We start from the raw sequence: 23,795 nt of genomic DNA, 5'->3' as shown, positions 1-23,795 counted from the left end.
TAGACAACAGATAATGGACTCCTCTTTTAATGCTTAAGCATTCAACAACAGTTAATATTCTCATAAGAGATTGAGGTTTTATGTCCAAACTGAAACTTCCACCATGATTCATGACTTTAGTTAGCGGCCCAATGTTCTTCTCTAACAGTATGCATACTCAAACCATTTGGTTGTGAAAACCGCCCTTACTTCAGACAAGACGAACATGCATAGCAACTCACATGATATTCAACAAAAAGTTGATGGCGTCCCCAGGAACATGGTTATCGCACAACAAGCAACTTAATAAGAGATAAAGTGCATAAGTACATATTCAATACCACAATAGTTTTTAAGGCTATTTTGTCCCATGAGCTATATATTGCAAAGGCGAATGATGGAATTTTAAAGGTAGCACTCAAGCAATTTACTTTGGAATGGCGGAGAAATACCATGTAGTAGGTAGGTATGGTGGACACAAATGGCATAGTGGTTGGTTCAAGGATTTTGGATGCATGAGAAGTATTCCCTCTCGATACAAGGTTTAGGCTAGCAAGGTTATTTGAAACAAACACAAGGATGAACCGGTGCAGCAAAACTCACATAAAAGACATATTGTAAACATTATAAGACTCTACACCGTCTTCCTTGTTGTTCAAAACTCAATACTAGAAATTATCTAGACTTTAGAGAGACCAAATATGCAAACCAAATTTTAGCAAGCTCTATGTATTTCTTCATTAATGGGTGCAAAGTATATGATGCAAGAGCTTAAACATGAGCACAACAATTGCCAAGTATCAAATTATTCAAGACATTTTAGAATTACTACATGTAGCATTTCCCGATTCCAACCATATAACAATTTAACGAAGAAGATTCAACCTTCGCCATGAATACTATGAGTAAAGCCTAAGGACATATTTGTCCATATGCAACAGCGGAGCGTGTCTCTCTCCCACACAATGAATGCTAGGATCCATTTTATTCAAACAAAAACAAAAACAAAAACAAACAGACGCTCCAAGCAAAGTACATAAGATGTGACTGAATAAAAATATAGTTTCAGGGGAGGAACCTGATGATGTTGTCGATGAAGAAGGGGATGCCTTGGGCATCCCCAATGTTGTGGATATACTTCATAGGTATACCATTGACATGGTCCGATTCCGGCAAGCCCGGGTGGCTCACAGATGGTGGTGATGGCTTATGACCCACCGCGGAGCCCAGTTGCTGTTGATCCTAAAGGATGAAGTCCAGCCCAGGATAGGGAAGCCGGATCCCAGCCGACCATCGGAGGAAGTCGGATCCGTGAAGGTCCATGTGGAACCCGGATCCATGGAGGCCCAGGAGTAACCCGGATCCATGGAGGCCCAGGAGTAACCCGGATCCATGGAGGCCCAGGAGTAACCCGGATCCATGGAGGCCCATGTGGAACCCGGATCCAGTACGACGTAGGGAGGAAGGCAGATCCTTGACGTACACGGCAAGACCTTGTACCGTAGTTAGGCGACCTGTAATCCGGCTAGGACTCTCCATGTAAACCCTAGATCCGTGCGCCTTTATAAGCCGGATCCTGGGAGCCCTAGAGGCACAACCACAACTCATTGTAACAACGCGAAAGCGCCCAGATAATACCAGACAAGCAGCAGTAGGCCCTGTCATCGTGCAGGTGTTCCGAAGCTGGGTAACTCGCGTACCACCGTCCCGTGTGCACTCCGCCCTATGGCCCCTACCTCTTCTCCCCCTCATGAGGATCCCTCCTCCGGGGTACCGTCGATTAGGCAACGACACCCAAGCTTAGACGCTTGAGTCTTCTTAAAATATGCAGGGGTGAACCACCGGGGCATCCCCAAGCTTAGAGCTTTCACTCCTCTTGATCATAGTATATCATACTCCTCTCTTGACCCTTGAAAACTTCCTTCACACCAAACTTCAAGCAAACTCATTAGAGGGTTAGTGCACAATAAAAATCCACATGTTCAGAGGTGACACAATCATTTTTAACACTTCTGGACATTGCACAAAGCTACTGAACATTAATGGAACAAAGAAATTCATCCAACATAGCAAAAGAGGCAATGCGAAATAAAAGGCAGAATCTGTCAAAAACAGAACAGTCCGTAAAGACGAACCTGGAAGGGGCACTTAACTTGCTCAAACGGAAAAACTCAAAACTAATGAAAGTTGCGTACATATCTGAGGATCACGCACGTAAATTTGCAGATTTTTTTGATTTTTTTACAGAGACTTCTGCGCGAATTCGTGACAGACAGCAATGCTGTTTCTGTGCAGCAATCCAAATCTAGCATCAACTTTACCATAGAGACTTTACTTGGCACAAAAACATGATAAGGAGAGGTTGCTACAGTAGTAAACAACTTCCAAGACTCAAATATAAAACAAAGTACTGTAGTAAAAACATGGGTTGTCTCCCATAAACGCTTTTCTTTAACGCCTTTCAGCTAGGCGCAGAAAGTGTAAATCAAGTATTATCAAGAGATGAAGCATCGGCATTACCTTGGGCTTTACCCTTACCTTTATTGTTCTTTTTCTTACTCTTTGATTTAGGGAATATATGTCTACCCCCGGGTGTAGAGGTGAATTTTAGGGTGCCTTCTCCCATATCTATGACTGCTCCCAATAGTTTCAGCAGGGATCTTCCGAGTGTGATTTGTCCTGTTCTGCACATTCAATAACAAGATAATCAATGGATATTGTTCTCCCAAGAATGGTTGTATGCACACCCGCAGCTATTCCTTTAGGAATTATAACAGAGTTATCAATAAGAGTTATTCCTTCTCCCCCTTCAACGAATCCCCAAAGTTGCAAAGATTAATGAATACTCCTAGGCATTAAGCAGAATTCAGACATAATATCACAATTGGCATGAAGAGTTTGGTCACCGATAACAATTTTAATAGTAGGATCCCATAATGAAGGTTCAGAGTTCACTAAAACTTGATCAAGACGGTTACGAACATATCTATAATTTTCATTCAAGCGAGATGCTCTTGTCTCAAGAGTGTTTAATCTATTATAAATGCTAATAAGGGCTGAATCAAAGTTATTAGCTGAATCATGTGATGCAACCAACTTTTTTATGGCATTAAAAGCTTGATCCCCATTGCAATGAAGGAAATCTCCTCCCACTACAGCATCCAAGGCATATCTATAGCGAATCATAAGACCAAAATAAAAATTACTAAGGAGCAAACTTAGCGTCATTTGAGGTTCAGCTTTACGATAAGAAGTAAAAATTCTCGACCAAGCATCTTTAAAACTCTCCTCATCCCCTTGTTTAAAAGTAAAAACTAATTCCTCAGGTGAAGAAGTAACAGGTGCAGAGCTAGACATGATAACAAAAGTAAACTAGATGCAAGTAACTAATTTTTTTTGTGTTTTTGATATAGAGAACAAGACAAGTAAATAAAGTAAAGCTAGCAACTAATTTTTTTGCGTTTTGTTTAAGTGCAGCAAACAAAGTAGTAAATAAAATAAAGCAAGACAAAAACAAAGTAAAGAGATTGGGAAGTGGAGACTCCCCTTGCAGCGTGTCTTGATCTCCCCGGCAACGGCGCCAGAAAAAGAGCTTGATGCGTGCAATTAACACACGTCCGTTGGGAACCCCAAGAGGAAGGTATGATGCAGACAGTAGCAAGTTTTCCCTCAGAAAGAAACCAAGGTTTATCGAACCAGGAGGAGCCAAGAAGCACGTTGAAGGTTGATGGCGGCGGGATGTAGTGCGGCGCAACACCAGGGATTCCGGCGCCAACGTGGAACCTGCACAACACAACCAAAGTACTTTGCCCCAACGAAACAGTGAGGTTGTCAATCTCACCGGCTTGCTGTAACAAAGGATTAGATGTATAGTGTGGATGATGATTGTTTGCAGAAAACAGTAGAACAAGTATTGCAGTAGATTGTATTTAATGTAAAAGAATGGACCGGGGTCCACAGTTCACTAGAGGTGTCTCTCCCATAAGATAAATAGCATGTTGGGTGAACAAATTACAGTCGGGCAATTGACAAATAGAGAGGGCATGACAATGCACATACATGATATGATAAATATAGTGAGATTTAATTGGGCATTACGACAAAGTACATAGACCGCTATCCAGCATGCATCTATGCCTAAAAAGTCCACCTTCAGGTTATCATCCGAACCCCTTCCGGTATTAAGTTGCAAACAACAGACAATTGCATTAAGTATGGTGCGTAATGTAATCAATAACTACATCCTTGGACATAGCATCAATGTTTTATCCCTAGTGGCAACAGCACATCCACAACCTTAGAACTTTCTGTCACTGTCCCAGATTTAATGGAGGTATGAACCCACTATCGAACATAAATACTCCCTCTTGGAGTTAAGAGCAAAAACTTGGCCAGAGCCTCTACTAATAACGGACAGCATGCAAGATCATAAACAACACATAGGTAATAGATTGATAATCACCATAACATAGTATTCTCTATCCATCGGATCCCGACAAACACAACATATAGAATTACAGATAGATGATCTTGATCATGTTAGGCAGCTCACAAGATCCAACAATGAAGCACATAAGGAGAAGACGACCATCTAGCTACTGCTATGGACCCATAGTCCAGGGGTGAACTACTCACTCATCACTCCGGAGGCGATCATGGCGGTGAAGAGTCCTCCGGGAGATGATTCCCCTCTCCGGCAGGGTGCCGGAGGCGATCTCCTGAATCCCCCGAGATGGGATTGGCGGCGGCGGCGTCTCAGTAAGGTTTTCCGTATCGTGGCTCTCGGTACTGGGGGTTTCACGACGGAGGATTTAAGTAGGCGGAAGGGCAACGCAGGGGGCCACACGAGGGCCCCACACGCTAGGCCGGCGCGGCCAGGGCTTGGGCCGCGCCGCCCTATTGTGTCGGCGCCTCGTGGCCCCACTTCCTTTCCCTCTCGGTCTTCTGGAAGCTTCGTGTAAAAATAGGCCCCTGGGCGTTGATTTCGTCCAATTCCGAGAATATTTCCTTACTAGGATTTCTGAAACCAAAAACAGCAGAAAACAGCAACTGGCTCTTCGGCATCTTGTTAATAGGTTAGTGCCGGAAAATGCATAAATACGACATATAATGTGTATAAAACATGTAGATATCATCAATAATGTAGCATGGAACATAAGAAATTATCGATACGTCGGAGACGTATCAGGGACCCAAGGATTAGGATCGAGGCGACCGTCTACACACGGCCTCTATCCCCATAGTAGTGGAACACATAGACGTGAATGTCGGAAAAATGAATTTGGAACATGGTGACCAATTGTTTTTCGAGTCTATACCTTCAACCGCGACAGATGAAACGAGTTTGATGATGTCAAATATTGGTGGATATAAGTCGCTACCTCTCCAACAAGTCCGAAGAAGGCGATGGCCTCCACTCTACTGGCCTCGTGGGAGCTTTGGAATGAACACATAGCTAGGGTCTCCCGCAACCACCACTTTACGTCATTAGATCTTGTAATGCCGGGAGAGTTGGATTTTATTTATAGCCTTTGGCCATATCTGAACACTCGAAACTCCTCTTCTCTATATGGATGAAAAGGCAAAGTTTTTGCCTGTTTGAGAAAAAAAAAAGTCGGCAGAACGATGATCTAAATGTTTATAGATATGTTTTCCCATATGTTTTACATGACATTATTTTCATTAACTATAGAGTGTACATGAGAAAATTTCACATGTATATGTGTCTACATACACGTGCATTTTTGTCATAATTCTTTTCGAGCTTGCTGATAGGTCTTTTTCACTTATAGCGATCGATATCATGAATATATATGAACCCAGGAACAGAACGTTCCGGTTTGAGCCTTTTCTAAAAGAAAAATTATCTTAATTTGTTTGACTGTCAAAGAGTAGAAAGTGGAATTTTACTCCGTTAGAAAACATTCTATTTCTATGCAGTGAAGTGGTCAGGACTGGGCAATGAATCAGACAGGATAAAGGAGCAGGACTACGCATCGTTCTCGATCACGCTTCCTCAGCCGACTGAAATGGACGGGCGTTTCTTCAGTTCACCGTCTATACTCCATGGCGAGGGCGCCAGAGCATACATGCACACTACAAGCTGCTTTCGTTCTCGCTCGTGTACTGATATGCTCCATTCCACAAGCATCCGCTTGCTTGGCTCACCACACCTGCTCGATCTTCTCCAACTGAAGAAACAGACGCCCAGAAAAGGCCTCTTCCTTCCTGCCAATCTGCCATGCATGTACATGCTGTAAGATTGATGTGTGAGTCGTCTCCCAGGGCTAGCTGCATGGGCCGTGGTCTGACGCCGCTGACCTGCTGAGGCGTGACGTGTGGAAAAGATGGATCCTATATGCCGATGGGCAGGACGGAGAGGATCACCGGAGTAGGCCCCCGTCCTTTTCTTGCGCCCAGTGGCTGCAATGAGCAGCACCGACTTTTAGGGAGATCCACTCATCAGAATGGATGATGAGGTGAGGGCATGGAGCATCGAGAGAGAAAGATAACTAAAGAAAACATGTCATGGCTTCTTCTCAGCAAAAAGATAATAATCCACAAGTTTTCTTGGTCCATCAGGAGTTGCAACAAGTGGCATCTCAGACCTCGCGCGTGCGTGCATGGGGACGGCAGAGGCACACCGGCCTGTTTGGAAGGCAACAAGCGCAACCTACAAATGTTTCGCTATCGATCGGAATGACTCAGGTTTCGCAGGCCATGGCTCGATCCAGTGCTCCGCCTGCAGCATGATCCACGGTAGGATCAGCTAGCGCACACATGCGTGTTCTGCGGATAGCTGGGAATGGGGAGAGACTGTGCAGGGAGACGCTAGCTGGTAGTACATGTTGACAGGGAGAGAAAGACGTCTTAGACGTGGATCCCATTTCGTTGCCGCGATGCTGATGATGCCGTCATGGCGTGTGGGTCATGGTGCTGCTGCCAAGAACGTAACATTGTTTTTTCTTTCTGAAATGTGATAAAGTGTAAATGTTTCCGCAAGGTCGATGGCTGCCAGGAGGGGCCCTAAAGCTATGTTTCTCGGACAATCTCAGAAAAGTGCAACTGCAGCCGTTTAAAGAAAAATATAACTCGGTTGGGGCAACCGCCTACATTTATACTAACACGTACACACACAGTATTAGACATAACGTGAATGTGTAATCAGCCCAAACTTAATCGTTGGTTCTGCACGTACTAAAGCCCAAACAAGAGCTCATAGGACGTTGTGGTGAATCATGACTTCGTCCATTCATTCCCGCAATGACCTAATAAAAACTAGAATCCATTGCCTCCCGCCGCTTGCCGCTATGCGAGTCGCCATACGCCGCCGCAAGGGCATCACCGCGTGGTCGCCGCGCTAAACAGGGACGCCGTTTATGCTAATCCTGCCGCGATGCAGATTTTCAGCGTGCCATGCCGTGCCATCGAGTAATCACAGTCCATCACGTACTGTATCTGTTCCCCCAAAACTCAAATCTGAAGGTACCACGAAACTTGCATTTTTATTTATTGATTGCAGCCTAGTATTTCAACAAGTTGTTTCGCTATCGATAAATAATACTCCGTATACTAGTATAACTTGATGCATCTTTCAGTTACTGGGGTGACTGAATTCGATGGACTCGCTACATGACCCTGACCCCTACTGCATGATACTTTTTCGTGGCTTTCGCCAATTGCATCGAGCTTGAATCTGGCCTGATGCCAAATATAGGTAAAATCCTTGGTAACAGAACTCTATTTAAAAAGTTCGCGAAAACAAACTACATTTAAACATACAAAAATTAGATTTTGTTGATAAAAATGTGTTGGTTTGGTTATATGTAAATAAGTGATGACATATTTACACTATTATAAGCTAAACACACGATAGTATGCTATTTTTTAACACTTGAAATTTCCATAGTACTATACTTAAAGGGTCCACCCCTGATGACTGAGATTTAAGAAAATCTCAGTTAACTGAGTCATAGAAAATCCGATAAGAAAATAGGAGGACAGTGAAGAAGGAGCCTAAAGGGAGAAACTGGCGGGCGCCCTTGTCTGCATGGCCACTAGCAAGCATATTTCCTACTTCTTGCAGCCATGCCCTCTCACCAGGGACGTTGATTTGCTCCCGGTGCCTGATGCTAGCTAGCTATCTCTTGGACGTGGGCAGCCAATGGAGTTTATTCCACGGCTTAGGCCTTGTTTGGTACTAGAGTGGTTTTGGTGATGTGATTTTGTGGAGATTTGGTGAAGGTAGTGGTTTCACCCAATATTCTAGAGAATTATCCTCACCAATCCGCACAAAACTCTAGTGCTAAACAAAACTTTAGGATGGACAAGTTTTGGAAGGCCAACACATAGCCGAAGTGTCATTTTTTGCATGGTTGGTGCTACATGGGAAGATATTCACATCCGATAACCTTGCCGTTAAGGGTTGGCCCCATGATCCCATTTGTAAGCTCTGCCACATCCACCCCTAGATGGTCTAACACTTTCTTCTTTAGCAGCTTCGCCAGAGCAATTCGTGAGAAGATCTTCCTTTGGAACAAAACTATTGGCGCCCCCCCAACCAGTTTGGACATGGCCCCATGGGCATCAACCCCAGGTGGTGATGCTATGACTGGTGACCGTGGTGGTGGTGATGCTATGTCCGGTGGTGGTGCTGATGTTCTGGCCGGCGATGCTCCTTCGATGATCTTGTCAATAATGGTGATGTGTGATGCTCGAGTTGGTGGTGATTTTCCAGGCACAATGTTTTTGGACACACTTGATTGCTACTTGTTTAATTGCGCATCCTTTTGGATATGAAACTATTATCGTTTGACTAGTGTTGTAATCATATTTGCAAACTTGAATTTATCTACATTCATCTTCTTTGAGTTCCCATCTATACATAACTGAAACATAATTATACACCTTTTCTAATTTTCAGCTAGCTGAAATTGCAATTCGCCTCAAGTGAGATCTTGGTCCATTCATTCTATTTAGTTGGTGCGAGTCTTAACGCCTCCTACCTTCAGTCCTATTCCGTTATGACTTATTCCTCTCGACGGCGAGCGGTTTCTTTGTCCTTTTGGTTCACCTGAACTGATTCTTTTGCCTTGTTTCGGGTTCATCAGTGCATCTTTTCTTCTTATCTTGTCTTCTTTATTTCTCCGTCCAACCATGTCCCAGGCAGGGAGAGGGAGAACCAGGGCGAGGAGGGGGCTTTGCTGGGATCTCCCCCGGCGGAACTAGAATGGGACTATGAGGGAGGTCACCGGACGGGGGAGGGAGGATGGGTCCTGGAGGAGGTCGACGGTTGAGGTTCTCCCATGGCGGCGGCACGTGGCAGAGCTGCTTTCGACATAGGATGGGTTGGGTACGTTCTTGTCTCCTCTTTCTTTTCTTCTCCACACTTGGTGTAAGTCGTCGTGGGCGCCCTTGATTTTGTTTGTGCGCCCTTCTTGCCTCGTATGCTCGCCTGGTGCATCCTGTTGGATTATGTGGACAAGTGAATGCGGTTATATAGACGTGAAGGTCAATATCATGAATATTTGGTCTCTATAGGTTCCCCTGTTTCCCCCCAATCCCCAAATTATTAGGGTTTGCAGGGAGGTAGAGCTATTCATGTACTGCATAAGAGTAAACTCCGACCTAGGAGAGCTGAGGCTGGAGTTGTTCCTAGGGATGTTGTGTGGTTCAGATTCATTTTGATTGCTATCAGTACAATTTGTATCTTAGCCTGGGGACAGTTTGGTTGCAAATTGAAGTTTCAGTTTGGATTCTGTATTGGTTTGCTTTGAACTAGTTTGAATGGGTTGGTTCACTAATGCAGTTTGGTTTAATCTGGACTATATCTCTTAGTGGATTAGTCTGGTTCGGTCTGAGAATGTGCAAATTGGCCTCAAACTGTTTCAGATTGCAGTTTAAAATAGTTAGCTTCATGCATTCAGCCAGCCAGGTGATCAGCTTGCAGGTGCTAGGGCCATGGGTTGCCGCTATGCATCTACCTCTCGTTGATCCCTGGCCAACACGCTAACAAAGACTAGCTCCCACGAAAAGTTTTGTCTCGCACTACGAGGGCGCTGAAGTCTATCTATGCCATGCTTCTCTAACTCTCTACGGTTGGATTGATCATCATGCATATGGCCTTTTCAGTGATAATCAGTTATTGTTTTTCTTTATCCGGTGATTTCTGTGATCGGCGAGTTTTGTGCATTGATCAAGATCAAATTGTGCATTGTTTGTATTTCTACCCTGAATTGTTTCACCTTGTGGGTAGTAAACTGTTTGTTACTTGATCATGAGATAATTCACAACTATATTTAACCATATACTCTTAATGGAATCAATTGGTCATATTCTGCCCAAGTTCATACCTTGCGCATTGTCGTCATATTTTTACCTTAATTTTACAGTTTTGAACTATAACTTTCCGTGAATCATAAATTGCTTTTACCCTGAAAAGACCATTGAGTGAATTAAGTGACTGGGCTCGCGTTTACATGTTTTCATACTATCATAGATCATACTCTTCTGCGCTTACCTTTCTAAAATTATGGATATCCATGTTAAGTATGTTCGGTAAATCAAAGCAAATAGAATCTACTTTTTTTTTTGGCATATGTGAAAGTTCTCATTTGTTTTCATTGTACTAGCAGATGAAGTGTAGTTTAGCATCGCAGGTTCCATGTGAATTGTTTTTCCTGCAAATATATCAAGGAGATGTTTGGTTGGTTGTACTGTGAATTATATTTTCATTTACCAACATCTCACGTGCAAACAAAGATTCCTTTTGACGTTTTTATATGCAAGCAAATTTTGCTTGGATTTTTCACTGAGAGATGGTAAATAATTTTTTTGCTATAGTTACTCATTATTATACCATAACTAAACCACGTTTCGGAGGGCTATTGTCCTCTCCTTTTTCTGCTATGTACTTTTAGTAGGATAGGCTCTTCATCATATGTACTATTTTTTCAGGTCTGCTATGTGGCGTTGAGAACATGTGTAAGTATTTGTCTGTTTTATGGTGTATCTTAGGTACGGATGAATATGGGTGCATTGTTGAATCTGTGTTTTTATTCTCCTGTTGTTTCACTTGAACATTGTATGCAATCTCTGCTGCTCTCCATACATCTATTCTTCTAAACATTTGTTTTAGAAACGTATATTCTCCTGCTACCTATAAGTCGTTACATGCAGTGGCCTCATGAGGCCATAGAAGCCCACGAATTTGAAGGCCAACATGATTACTTTGATCGCACCTCTCATTGAGTGAGCGAACGAAAGTATGACCGTTCTTGCTGCTTTCTTATTGAACTATATTTTCTGAATGCTCTGCGCTAGTTCGTTATTACATTTGTATCAGTTTTATCTGAACTTTATAGCTATGCAGACGGTCTACTCTATGCTGCTTTTCTCTTCTTGATCATTTTTAAGATGTCTCCTTCTTGATTTTTCTCAATTATTCTCTGATATTATTATTACTTTCTTTCTTGACCTACTCCAGTTTGTCACTCTTTTTTCAGTTATTTAACTCAATTTCTCTATTGCTAGTCACACCATACTCTTGAGTTTTCATTTCTCTCTTTCTTCACTCTCTGTTTTTGTTATTGTCCGGTCTTCTTTTTTTCTTTGTTCATTATTTTAGTCACTTTGCTCATTATCTCAGTTTAATTGGCTCAATCTTATTTGCTTAGTCTGAGTTGTCTCTTTCTTTCTTCAGCCTTCAATTTTCAGTATTTCTCAGTTCTTGTTTCTTTGACTCTTTTTTCACTCTTACTATTTCATTCTCTCTGTCTCTTTCATTTTATCAGTTTTTCTTTCACTTTTTCTTGTTTTTTACTCATTCCTCAGTCTTAGTATTTTACCTTTTTTATTTCTAAGGTTTCTCTTTCTTTTTCATTTATCTCAGTTTCTCTCTCTGGTCGTTAGTCATATCATTATTTCTTCATTCTTCATGTACTCTCTTGCACGCTTTCTTTAGTAATTCATTCTCCGTGACTTATTGTTCTTGGTTCCCCTTTCACTCTTCTTTAGTTTTTGTGACTCTTTCTTCAGTCTTAGTATTTTTTTCTCAATTTTTTCAGTTATCTTCATTATTTTAGTCTTAGTATTTCATCATTTTCAAGATGTCTCTTTCTTTATTTATCTCAGATCCTCTCTATCCCCGGTCATATCATTCTTACTTTCTATATTTGCTCAATCCTCATTATTCCCCAAAATGCAGATGCTCTATTTTAGTGTCAATCACAGTTCAGCAGGTGGTTATGTCAAGGTGGAGCAATTTGAGTTGGAGCAATTGTACCGCGCTAGTCTGTTGCTTATTTGGTTCAATTTTTTTACTCAAGGTATCATTCTCTACCTAGACTTAATTTTTATTCTAATGCATGACATGTATCAGTGCAGCTCTATTCCAGGAGTTGTGTCACCTGCCAGGCAACGAATTACCATTGGAGTGGAAATCTGACTTATAACCAATTGCAATTTCAGCTAGATGATGATTAGGCAGTCCCTAATTATATAGTGCGGATTCGGATAGAGTAGATCTCGTATTACGAGTTTGGGGTTTTTTGTTCCACCAAAGCCCGCGCGGCACGGAAAAACACGGATTGGGTGTTCCTTGAACGGGATTTAAGGGTTTGTTTTTTCCGGAATCAGCTAGATCAAAGATAGGAGTCGAGAGGAAAATTCAGAATAAAATGTGCAGACATGAGACACCACTTTTATACGTGACAGGATCACTTCTCTACTCTCTTAATGACAGGCAGCGCCATGTCACTGTTGGTGTCGGTGTATTTATTTTCTTCATCGATGGATATTTCGATTAGCTTAGCCATCCGAGATTGGAAGATGCAGATTACCTACCCATCGCCATTAACCCGTGATCGGCGAGAATGAAAATCCCGAGTATCAGCACAGCACAAAGATGGCGGTCGCTGTCGGCTGTCCTGGAACGGATAACGCACGTGTCAGCCAGCGCCATCCTTTTGCCACGTATGCATGTTTACCCGCTACTAATAAAGTAGTATTATCCAGAGACTGGGCCCGGGTTCTGCTTGCCTTGACTGATCGGTGGGGCCGCCATTAATTTTGGGCCAAGTGTCCTTCTACACGCCTTCTGCACAGGCGTCGCCGGCGCGTCTCCTCCCCACACCCGCATCGCGGCTTCGAATCGCGGAGGAGCGTGCGCCAGAAGCATCGAGGCGAGCCGGAAAATGGCGCTCCTCTCGCGGCCGGCGGCGGCCTTCCTCTTCCTCGCCCTCCTCGTGCTCCTCTCGCGGCCGGCGGCGGCGCGGCGGGCGGCGCGAATCGCGCCGCTCCCCACCGCCGCGCTACGCCGGCTCTACGACACCTCCAACTACGGCAGGCTGCAGCTCAACAACGGCCTCGCGCTCGCGCCTCAGATGGGGTAAAAACTTTACCCACCCGCTCCTCAACTTGTGCAGCTGCTACGAACCGCGCTTGCTTTTTTTGTTTTTGTTTGTTTGACTTGTACTGCTATGAAATCCGAGTGACTAATCACTGCGTGGGTAACACTTCACGCAGGTGGAACAGCTGGAATTTCTTCGCCTGCGACATCAACGAGACCGTCATCCGCGAGACAGGTTCGGCCGCGCGCGGGATCCCCCTGAAAAACCCTTGCTGAATCTGAAATTCCCTATCGCAATTCTCAATCTGTTACAAGTTCGTATGTACTACATCGGCGTCAAATGGTCTTGGGCACACTTTTACTTCACTGAGTCAAGTTCTATGCACAAGTGCATACAACTGACGAACACTGTCAGACAGCAAGCGCAGTATCTCTCATGTTTGTAGTCACTGTTAGTGCTTGCCGGCAACAAGTTGTCGAATGTATTCTGTAGAGTTCTTCACAGTTGAGTTTCATCAGGCATGAAATTGAAAGTTTCTTCATCCTATTTTGAAACAGCTGATGCACTGGTCTCGACGGGCCTGGCTGATCTGGGATACGACTATGTAAACATCGGTACATCACTCACTCAGCTTGACACTAATATCTATACTGTTGGGTCACATTAAGTATTCCGTGTGCCGTCTCAATCTATGTTTCTCCCCCTCTTTTCAGATGACTGTTGGTCCTATGTGAAACGAGGAGATAAGGTAATAAGCTTATTACACTTCACACTATGATTTCCCTAACAGCATCGTCCATTTTTACGTCTTGATTGATACTTGTACCATTTTCTGTTTCGAAGTATATGATGTTAAAGCTTGGATGGAAGTGTTCAATTTTTTTCTCTTTGCAACCGCTAAATGTTTTATTTTGTGCACATCCGTAGAAATCTAAGATTTCTTCTTGTGTTGATGATAACTGGACACAAATGCAAAATTCTTCCGCAGTGGTCCATTTTGTAAATCTTATTTACCAGAAAGGTCCACAATGGTTTTCATTTCCTCTATCATATAGGATCAATTGCTACCTGATCCAAAGACTTTCCCTTCTGGAATCAAATCGATTGCGGACTATGTACATGGGAAAGGTCTAAAACTTGGTATCTACTCTGACGCTGGGTAAGTAAGCAGTCCAGCTATACATGATTTAACTTTCTAGCTTTGATGGTTCTTATGTATCTCGGTCAAGAATAAATCAAATAACAAAAAATTATAACAAGTTAAATCTTTCAGGGCATTTACTTGTCAAGTTAGACCAGGATCACTCTATCATGAAAACGATGATGCTGCCCTTTTTGCTTCATGGGTACGATCTAGGACACATAGCTATTGATGCATAAAAGTTGTACCTTACTCTGCGCTTCTATCATGGCCGTAGATAATTTTACTAATACAAGAATCTGGATTTTCTTTGTCCAGGGTGTTGACTATCTAAAGTATGACAACTGTTACAATCTGGGAATTAAGCCAAAGGAAAGGTCAGGTCACACTACTTTCCTTTGTCTTGGCGGTATACAGAACTGTTACCTCACTGTTTACTGTTGTTCAATGATGCGATAATGTCAGGTATCCTCCAATGCGTGATGCTCTAAATTCAACTGGCCGCAAAATATTCTACTCTCTATGTGAATGGTATGCAATTCAATTCTTGGGAAAGAAATGGTAGTTCTACATCATGCTCTACCTCCAACCTTGCTGAATTTAGATATGTGTTATCTTTTAGGGGCCAGGATGATCCAGCTTTATGGGCTGGAAAAGTTGGAAACAGTTGGCGTACAACAGATGATATAGAGGATACATGGAAAAGGTGATATATGCTGTTTCCTGAAACAAAAGTGTATACAAGTCTGCTGATGTGCTGTGAAATTGACTTGTATGTTTTATGTTTAAACAAGCATGACAGACATTGCTGATAAGAATAACAAGTGGGCATCATATGCTGGACCAGGTGGATGGAATGGTAACTATTTTAGTGTGGAGTACAAAATTTCGTCATATTGTAAGAGCCTATATAATAAATGAGTACTATATTACTCAACCGACTCATTTTTGGCAGACCCAGACATGCTGGAAGTTGGAAATGGTGGCATGACCTTTGCCGAGTACCGTGCACATTTCAGCATCTGGGCACTTATGAAGGTAAAATTTTGCTGAGTCTATCTGTAATCACTAGGATTGCGCGAAATGTTTATGGCCTCCTTGCATCCTGATTAATGTGCTAATGATCCAAGAAATACTTAAAATATTTTGAAAAATCTAAATATAGATAACTAATGTATTGATAAATTCTTAGTATCTCGATTCTGAATTGATTTCATCATATGGTTGTGTGGTAGTTCCGCATGCTGCCTATCTAGACGGCATTGCATTGGTGTCATGGTTCTTGCACTATCCATTTTCAACCAAAAATAATAATGTAACTTCAAAATTTGACCGGCATTCTCTTCCATTAATTCAACGGTACAATTTGTAACTATCCCCCCCCCCCCCCATGGTAAATAAAGAAAGTTCATTCGATACCTTATGAGCTTCAAATTTAGGATAATGCCAGAGGGGAATGTGTAGAATGAGCACAATTCATTAATATTGGCCGCACAAATTCGTGTACCTGTCTGCATACATTCTACATAAGTTAGTAATAGTGTAATACAATACCGCCGAATTCTAGAGACATCTCTTGAAATCCTCGACAAGAAATTGTAGTTTGTGCTTGCATAATGCAGGTAAAACACAAACTGATCAGTGTAGGCACATTATCTGCTATTCTCATTTTGTTGCGCTGACTAGAAAATGCACTTCTGGGTCATGTTTCAGGCACCTCTCTTAATTGGTTGTGATGTCAGAAATATGACTTCAGAAACAAAGGAAATATTGAGCAACAAAGAAGTAATTCAAGTAAATCAAGGTATTGCACAGAATCTTTCTTTGTACTTCTCACTATATCCTATCACTTCTTTCTCTCGAAGTTTATGCATGACAACAAAGTGACCTTTCTTGGTGGCGCAAAACTTCTTTCCATTGTTGTCATCTTAGCTGGTCTTTAGAAGTCAGTTTGCACCAACTCATGTAGGTGTCTTCATATGGGTTGCTTGAACCACTCGATGGGTCGGAAAGAATTTCCTGTTGCTGTTTGTATTTCATTGACTCGTCAGCATTGAGCTGGCCAGTCACCATTTCTGTGTTCCTCATTTAGATGTTATATTGTCCTGAAATAACATCATTTGCTGTCGACATCTACTTTTTTTCCAGGGGTGTCAACATTGGCTTTCTTCTGCTTAACATTTCTATCATATATTGTTCTATTACACATTACAACCAGTTATATATGTACTGCTGTAGTTTGCGATCTACTTAAATTTAGCATGTTTTGTTCTCTGCAGATCCTCTTGGAGTTCAAGGTAGAAGAATTTTGAGTCAAGGAGAAGGTGGATGCGGCGAGGTAGTTTAGCTGCTCCTGATGGAATAACTATATTCTAAATGAACCTGTTCATAGCGTTCCATACATCAGTGCGTCCATGCCAAATTCATGATATGTCAAATATTTTGCAGGTCTGGGCTGGACCTCTCTCTGGCAAACGTTTGGCTGTTACATTATGGAATCGTTGTTCGGAGACGGTTAACATCACGATGACATTGGCTGATGTAGGCCTTGATGGTTCGTCTGCTTATTCTGTTAGAGACCTCTGGAAGGTGAGTTACATAGTTTATTAGTTTTCATTGCTAACAGGTGGTATCATAGATTGTAGCATATAAATATCATATTAAAGTGGGACTATGAATTTTTCCTCCCTTTCTTGTTAGGGTTGCTTTAGGTATTTTAAGATCAAAGGGAGGCCCTGAAGCTTAAAAACTAAAACATTATCTAAGGTTCAGTTACATCCCAAGCTAACCAGGGAAATACAAACAATATGTATGATCAAATAGCTTTTTCACCAGCCACCAATGTTGGGAAGCACATGGGCAACACAAAATAAGCATGAGCATATACTACAGTACCCTAATACAGTAGTTATACTGAATCGTATCTTGTCAACCGTTTCTGTATGTGTCTTGACCACCTGCTAAATTTGCATTTTCTCCAGCATGAGACACTGTCAGCAAACGCCGTAGGAACTTTCGGAGCCCAAGTCGATGTGCACGACATCAAGATGTACATTTTTACTCCCGACGTAAGCTTCTCTGCAATTTGATAAGAGAAAAGTAAAATCAACACAGTGTACCAGCATGTTTTGGGAATAAACTGTTTGTTCATCCAGCACTCATGGACACACGGTGTATATATCAGCTTGTTGTAAAAATAAACTTGTTCAACTACATATCGAAGGGAAACACAAAACATTAGTTGTTTTATTCTCATTGCACTTGCAGTTCAAGAACATGCCAGTCCTAGATTTACCACTTGGTTGATCCCTGGAATCATGCCATCCTAAATTTACCACTTTGTTGTTCCTTCCTCACTAGAATCTACCACAGGATTAGCCAGCTGGTACACCCGAAAGCTGGCGGCCGTGTCAGGCAGGTTCTTCCTCTGGAACGACTCAGCCCTCCATCGTTTCACCTTGTTGCAGAGGTGGTCCGGCCAGAACTGGCTCCCGTCCTCGATGTGCATCTCCTCCAGGACCATGGCGTTCTGCACCAGGAACTTGGCGAGCTGCCCCTGGAAGCAGTTGACCTCCTTGGCCTCGAACTGTAGCGTTACCTTCCGCAGGCTCTTCTCCAGACAGCTGAATGCGCAGTTGGTGGTCAGAGCCGCGGGGATTTCTGAGACCTCGCCGAGCTCCACGGCGCATCGATGCGCTGCGGACATGGGAGCGAGCCTCTCGAAACGGTCCATGGACTCGCCAAAGGGGCCTCCGACCTGATCCTTTGTCTCGTAGAAGTAGTCATACTGCATCTCTAACCTGAGGCGGAGCTCTGACATTGCTGGGCAGGAACGTAGCAGCCGCATCACAGCCTCGGCCGTTTTACTGTTCCTGTACCCGTACTTCCCGTCCAGTTCGAGGAGCTCGAGGTTGGGGAACATGGGCAGGATGACACCGTCGGCGACAATGTCCTCAATGCTGGCGAGGTGTAACTTGAGGGTCCTCGTGCTGGAGAAGCTCGTGAGCATGCCTGGCGGGGGCACGAACCCATGGAAGTAGTGGTCTCGGTGAGTGTCGTCGAGGTCGACTATTGAGAGCCCTGGAGCGGGCGATGTGAGCGAAAGCTTGACAGGGTGCCCCTGGTAGAGGAAGGAGCGCAGGTTTGGCATGTCGAGCTCGATGCCGCTTCCAACATCTGTGGAACTCTCGGTGTCATTGTCAAGCTCATTCTTGTTGACATAGATACTGAGCACCAAGGCGGTGACCATCGGGCAGCGGAGGCGAAGGGGCACCCCGAAGCAGTTCGACATGTATTCGAAATTATCGGTGGCAACCGGCAGCTTTTGACTGACGTTCACCAGCGTGAGGCTAGTGAGTGCCGGCGCGGCGTCAACCACGACTTGGAGGTACCCCTCCAAGAGGGTGCAGTCACGCAGCGTGAGATCCGTCAGGCGTGGGAAAGCCAGACCCAGGGACGTGGGCTCGAGGTAGCAGAGGTCGAGCTCCAGCACCCGGAGCGTCGCGGCGCACCGCAGGGAGGCCAGCGGCGGGATGTACTGTCGTTCATAGTTCGGATGTTCGCAGGCGATGATGAGCTCTTCCAGTCGGGACGTGGCTGGGTCAGCGAGGAGGCCGGCGACCCTTGGGTCGTCTTCCGGGCCGACGTCGAGCGTCACGCTGTAGTACCTGTTGTCGCGGCGGCGATAGGCGTCTACCTCCAGGAACAGCGTGAGCTTCTTGAGGCTCGCATCCTGACCGCCACGGCCGGAGGCAGCGAGGGCGGCGTGTGCGTCGTGGAAGAAGTCGTCAAACGTTGGAGTGTAGCAGCCTACGCTTCTTGATTTGTCGGAGTAGGGCCTGGTATCGAGGTTGAGGATGTGGTGGAGAAGATCGTCGGAGAGACGGTCGGCGGCGGCCATGATGCGATCGACGGGTGTGCGTCTTGGTTTCGGCGGCCACGGTCGGCGCAGGGACGATTTTATAGTGAAGTACGGTCCAATGATTGTTGGTGTTCGTTTCTATTTCGGTCTTGAACTGAACGGCCCAATAGACTTTTTGACCGAACTGTAGGCCCAGTTGCTTCATGATCAAATTGGACGGCCCTTCCACAACACCCTCCTGGTTTTGTGATGACAGGTAGTTTGTCGGGTAATGAATCAAAGTGTCAAGAAACACTCGTCGTTGCTAGAATTGCAATCATCTCTCAAGTACAAGCCGAGCTGCTATTCAATGGGTAGTTTGATCAAAAAGCAATCAACAAAACCCTAAACCAAATTATAATTGTTGTGCTAGCTTTACCTTTGCCAATTTAGTAAGTAATACTGCATTACATAATATGGAACTTAAATTGATCAAAAATGAAAATACTTGTATCAAAGAATGGAAATGGGTCCAATCAGTCGATACATGCCTACTGATGAGGTCTTAAGTTTAGATTTGTGGCCCGACCACAGGTCTATATATCAGCATGTTCGAAAAATAAACTTGATCAATTATATATCCAACATGTTGTGGAAAATGTTTGCATCGAGTGTCGATTGTTTAACGTTGTTGTGTTTGGGTGGAACGGTGTAACCCTCTCGGGTCCCCGGTTACGTCAGGCCTCCCTCTTCCACGACAATAGCCGCCGCCGCCCGCCGCCGTGGTCTTCTGCCATCGTCGCCGACCGGCCTCCTCCACAACCCCGACGACCTCAACCATCCGAGGATCCCGATCTCCCCAGCCTAGATTCCACAAACCACAAACCACAACCAAATCCTAGATCGATCTACAACCAGGACTTAGAAAGCCGATCTCTATAGCCTTCCGGTGATCGAGCTCCGCAACCACGACCCAAACCCTACAACTACAACCCCTAGACACCTTAGCTTAGCCCCAAACCACGATTCCTACATCCCAAAACCCAGTCTAAACAAACCTTAGCCGCCTCCTGCCGCGGCAGGAAAACAGGCCAAAATCCTGCAGCGATAGCCCGACAGATTCTGATGGCTTCTTCTTCGACGATTGCAGGGGGCTCCTCGATTGGCGCCCCTGCCACCAAGCTCACCAGGGAGAACTTTCTCTCATAGCAAGCCCAAGTGCTGCTCACCCTCCGTGGGGCTCGTGTCATGCGTCTGCTCGTCGACCGAGTTCATTGATGGTGAAGATGGTGAGAAGAAAAAAATTCAGGTTCCCAACCATGCCTATGATGTCTGGATCATGCGAGATCAGCAAGTTGTGAGCTACATCATGAATTCTCTCTCTAAGGATCCTCTCTCATGTCTATGGCCTTGTTCATGCTGCGGATGTCTGGCGTGCCATCCACGAGCTTTTCTCTTCGCAGTCCAAGTCTCAGGTCTTCGGTTACGTGTTGATATAGGTGAGGAAAAGCCCCTCACGTGGCTTGTACAAGGTGGATACGTATACGATTGGTGTACTACACCATATATCGTATACATATCGGTATTACATCAAATCCCAGATTTGACACTTTGGTGTCTCATAAAGGCGGAATATTCTTCAGTGGGAGGCGACGTTCCCGTCGACAGCGAGGCGTCTGTGGTGACTTCGTCAATCTCAAGACCCGCCGGATCAATTCTTCAACGCAGTCTCTTGGAGGTGCTCATAGGGGTAGGGTGTGCGTGTGTGTGTTCATAGGGGTGAGTGTGTGCGCGTATGTATGAGCATCTTTGATTGTACTGTGTTTCGCAAAAAAAAAAAAAAAAAATATCGATCTCTCTTTGGAAGGTTCATCATGCCAGTGGATAATAATTTATTACTAATAATTATTGAAGGGAAACACAGACCTATCTATCAGTTCTTTCTCATTGCACTTGCAGTTCAAGATGGTGCCGTCCTAAATTAACCATGTCATTGTTCCGTAGAATCTACCACAGGGATAGGCAGCTGGTACACCCGAAAGCTGTCGGCGGCGTCGGGTAGGTTCTTCCGCTTGAACGACTCAGCCCTCCATCGCGCCACCTTGTTGCAGAGGTGGTCCGGCCAGAGCTGGCTCCCGTCCTCGATGTGCATCTCCTCGAGAACCATGGCGTTCTCCACCAGGAACTTGGCGAGCTGCGCCTCGAAGCAGTTGACTTCCTTGGACTTGAACTGTAGCGTTACCTTCCGGAGGCTGTTGTCCAGGCAGCTGAATGCGCAGTTGTTGGTCAAGGCCGCGGGGATCTCAGAGACCTCGTCGAGCTCCACGGCGCAGCGATGAGCTGCTGACATGGGAGCAAGCCTCTCGAACCGGTCCATGGATTCACCAAAGGGGCCTCTGGCCTGATCCTTCATCTTGTACTCGTAGAAGTAGTCATACTCCATCTCTAATCTGAGACGGAGCTCGGACATTGCCGGACAGGAGCGGAACAGCCGCACCACCGCCTCGGCCGTTTTACTGTTCCTGTACCTGTACTTGCCGTCCAGATCGAGGAGCTCGAGGTTGGGGAAGGTGGGCAGGATGACTCCGTCGGCGACGAGGTCCTCGATGCTGCCGATGTGCAGCTTGAGGGTCCTAGTGCTGGAGAAACCCGTGAGCATGCCTGGCGCCTGCGGGGTCACGTACTGTCGGATGTAGCGCTGGTGCTGAGTAGCGTCGAGGTCGACTGTTGAGAGCCCCGGAGCGGGCGATGTGAGCAAGAGCTTGACCGTGTACCCCTGGTAGAGGAAGGAGCGCAGGTTGGGCATGTCGAGCTCGATGCTGCATCCAACCTCCGTGGGCCTCGCGCTGCCGAGCTGATCCGTGGAGAGATAGATCCTTAGCACCAAGGCGGTGACCATTGGGCACCGGAGGCGAAGGGGCACCCCGAAGCAATCCGCATTGTATCTGAACTGTTTGGCAGCAACCGGCGGCTTTTGACTGACGCGCAGCAGCGCCAGGCTGGTGAGCGCCGGAGCGGCGTCAACCACGACTTGGAGGTACCCCTCCAAGACGGTGCAGTCGCGCAGCGTCAGATCCGTCAGGCGAGGGAAAGCGAGGCCCGGGGACGTGGGCTGGAGGTAGCAGCGATCGAGCTCCAGCATCCGGAGCGTCGCGGCGCACGGCAGGAAGGCCAGCGGCGGGAAGTATTGTCTTTCATAGATCCGATGTTCGCAGGCGATGATGAGCTCTTCCAGTCGGGACGAGGCGGGGTTGGCGAGGAGCCAGGTGGCGACCCTTGCGTCGTCTTCCGGGTCGGCGCCGCGCGTCCTTCCGTAGGTCCCGGTGTCGGGGCGGCGATAGGCGCCTACCTCCAGGAACAGCTTGAGCCTCTTGAGGCTCGTACTCGTACCGCCGCGGAGGAAGGCAGCGAGGGCGGCGTAGGCGTCGTGGAAGAAGGCATCAAACGTTGGAGTGTAGCAGCCTTGGCTCTTTGATCTGGCGGAGTAGGGCCTAGTATCGAGATTGAGAAGGTCGGCGGCGGCCATGGTGCGATCGACTAGATGGATGTGCGTGGCTGGAGTTCTTTATGATCTAGGTATATGCACCTGTCATGGACGATACATATATAGTTAATTCGGTCCAATATGAATGTCGGTGTTGGTTTTTGACTTGATAAACGAGGCCGTTTCGGCCTTTTTTTTTTATCAAACTGGAAGGCCTACTATCTTTTTGATCAAACTGGGCTCTCTCCGTCTGTGGCGTCGTGTTAATCAACAGATAAAACATTATTCTCTCAAAAAAAAAAAAACAGATAAAACATTACACTCACGAATAGCCAGGTTGGGAGCTAGCTACGGTTAATTTGAGCAAGCCATGAGCTACTATTATCTGATCTTCTAATTCTGTAAAATTCAGCATACATTATGTTTTCGCCCAAGGTCTTGATCTCTCTGATAATAGCGTATATCATTGATATGTGATATTGTGAACAAAGTTCACCAGAGACAAAACAAATCTGATTTAACATGCTTTGGTTTGCCAGACGCAATAACCGTTTGCATCATTGCCCAATCTCAAACCTGTTTTTTTTTTAATGGGGGCATCGCACCACCCTCTGCATCGAAACGATTTACACGGTTTTATTTTATTGCAAAACGAGTATCAAGTATCAAGGTTTATTGTTCACGGATCACAAAAGGATGTATACAAAGATCAGCCAGCAAAACAATATAAGCAAAGCTCGTCTATGCATCGGCTCTCATTTCGAACATGCCTGCCACCGACACATTCGGTTGTGAAGCCCCCGGGTCTAGCTGAGAAGCCCCCGGCTCCGGCTATGTGTCTGCCAACACGAAGATGGAGTCGGAGTCTGGCGATGGTGTGATTGACGGCTTGCGCAGGTGCTCAAGGGCGATGCCGGCTAGTATGGCCTGCCGGGTGGAGCCAATATTGGCCAAAGTGCTGGTTGCTTCATTGTTTTCTGAAGGCACATGGAGGAGATCACA

The 23,795-nt window shown here is 45.2% G+C and overlaps 1 protein-coding gene across 1 annotated transcript; it reads left to right on the top strand.

Moving 5' to 3' along the window:
- The first annotated feature begins 13,065 nt into the window (after nt 1–13,065).
- LOC127331507 (alpha-galactosidase 3) lies at nt 13,066–17,724 on the top strand. Its single transcript, XM_051357686.2, has 15 exons — nt 13,066–13,366; nt 13,504–13,562; nt 13,886–13,942; nt 14,042–14,076; nt 14,384–14,487; nt 14,602–14,674; nt 14,788–14,846; nt 14,935–15,000; nt 15,092–15,175; nt 15,264–15,328; nt 15,425–15,507; nt 16,183–16,273; nt 16,749–16,807; nt 16,918–17,058; nt 17,451–17,724. The coding sequence occupies exons 1-15, from the start codon at nt 13,173–13,175 to the stop codon at nt 17,556–17,558; spliced, it is 1,278 nt and encodes a 425-aa protein (XP_051213646.1). The 5' UTR covers nt 13,066–13,172; the 3' UTR covers nt 17,559–17,724.
- Nucleotides 17,725–23,795: the final 6,071 nt, after the last annotated feature.

The sequence above is a fragment of the Lolium perenne genome, chromosome 2 (genome assembly GCF_019359855.2).
Source record: "Lolium perenne isolate Kyuss_39 chromosome 2, Kyuss_2.0, whole genome shotgun sequence".
NCBI lineage: Eukaryota > Viridiplantae > Streptophyta > Magnoliopsida > Poales > Poaceae > Lolium > Lolium perenne.
The sequence above is the reverse complement of the archived record's forward strand: the minus strand, read 5'-3'. Positions and strand labels throughout refer to the sequence as shown.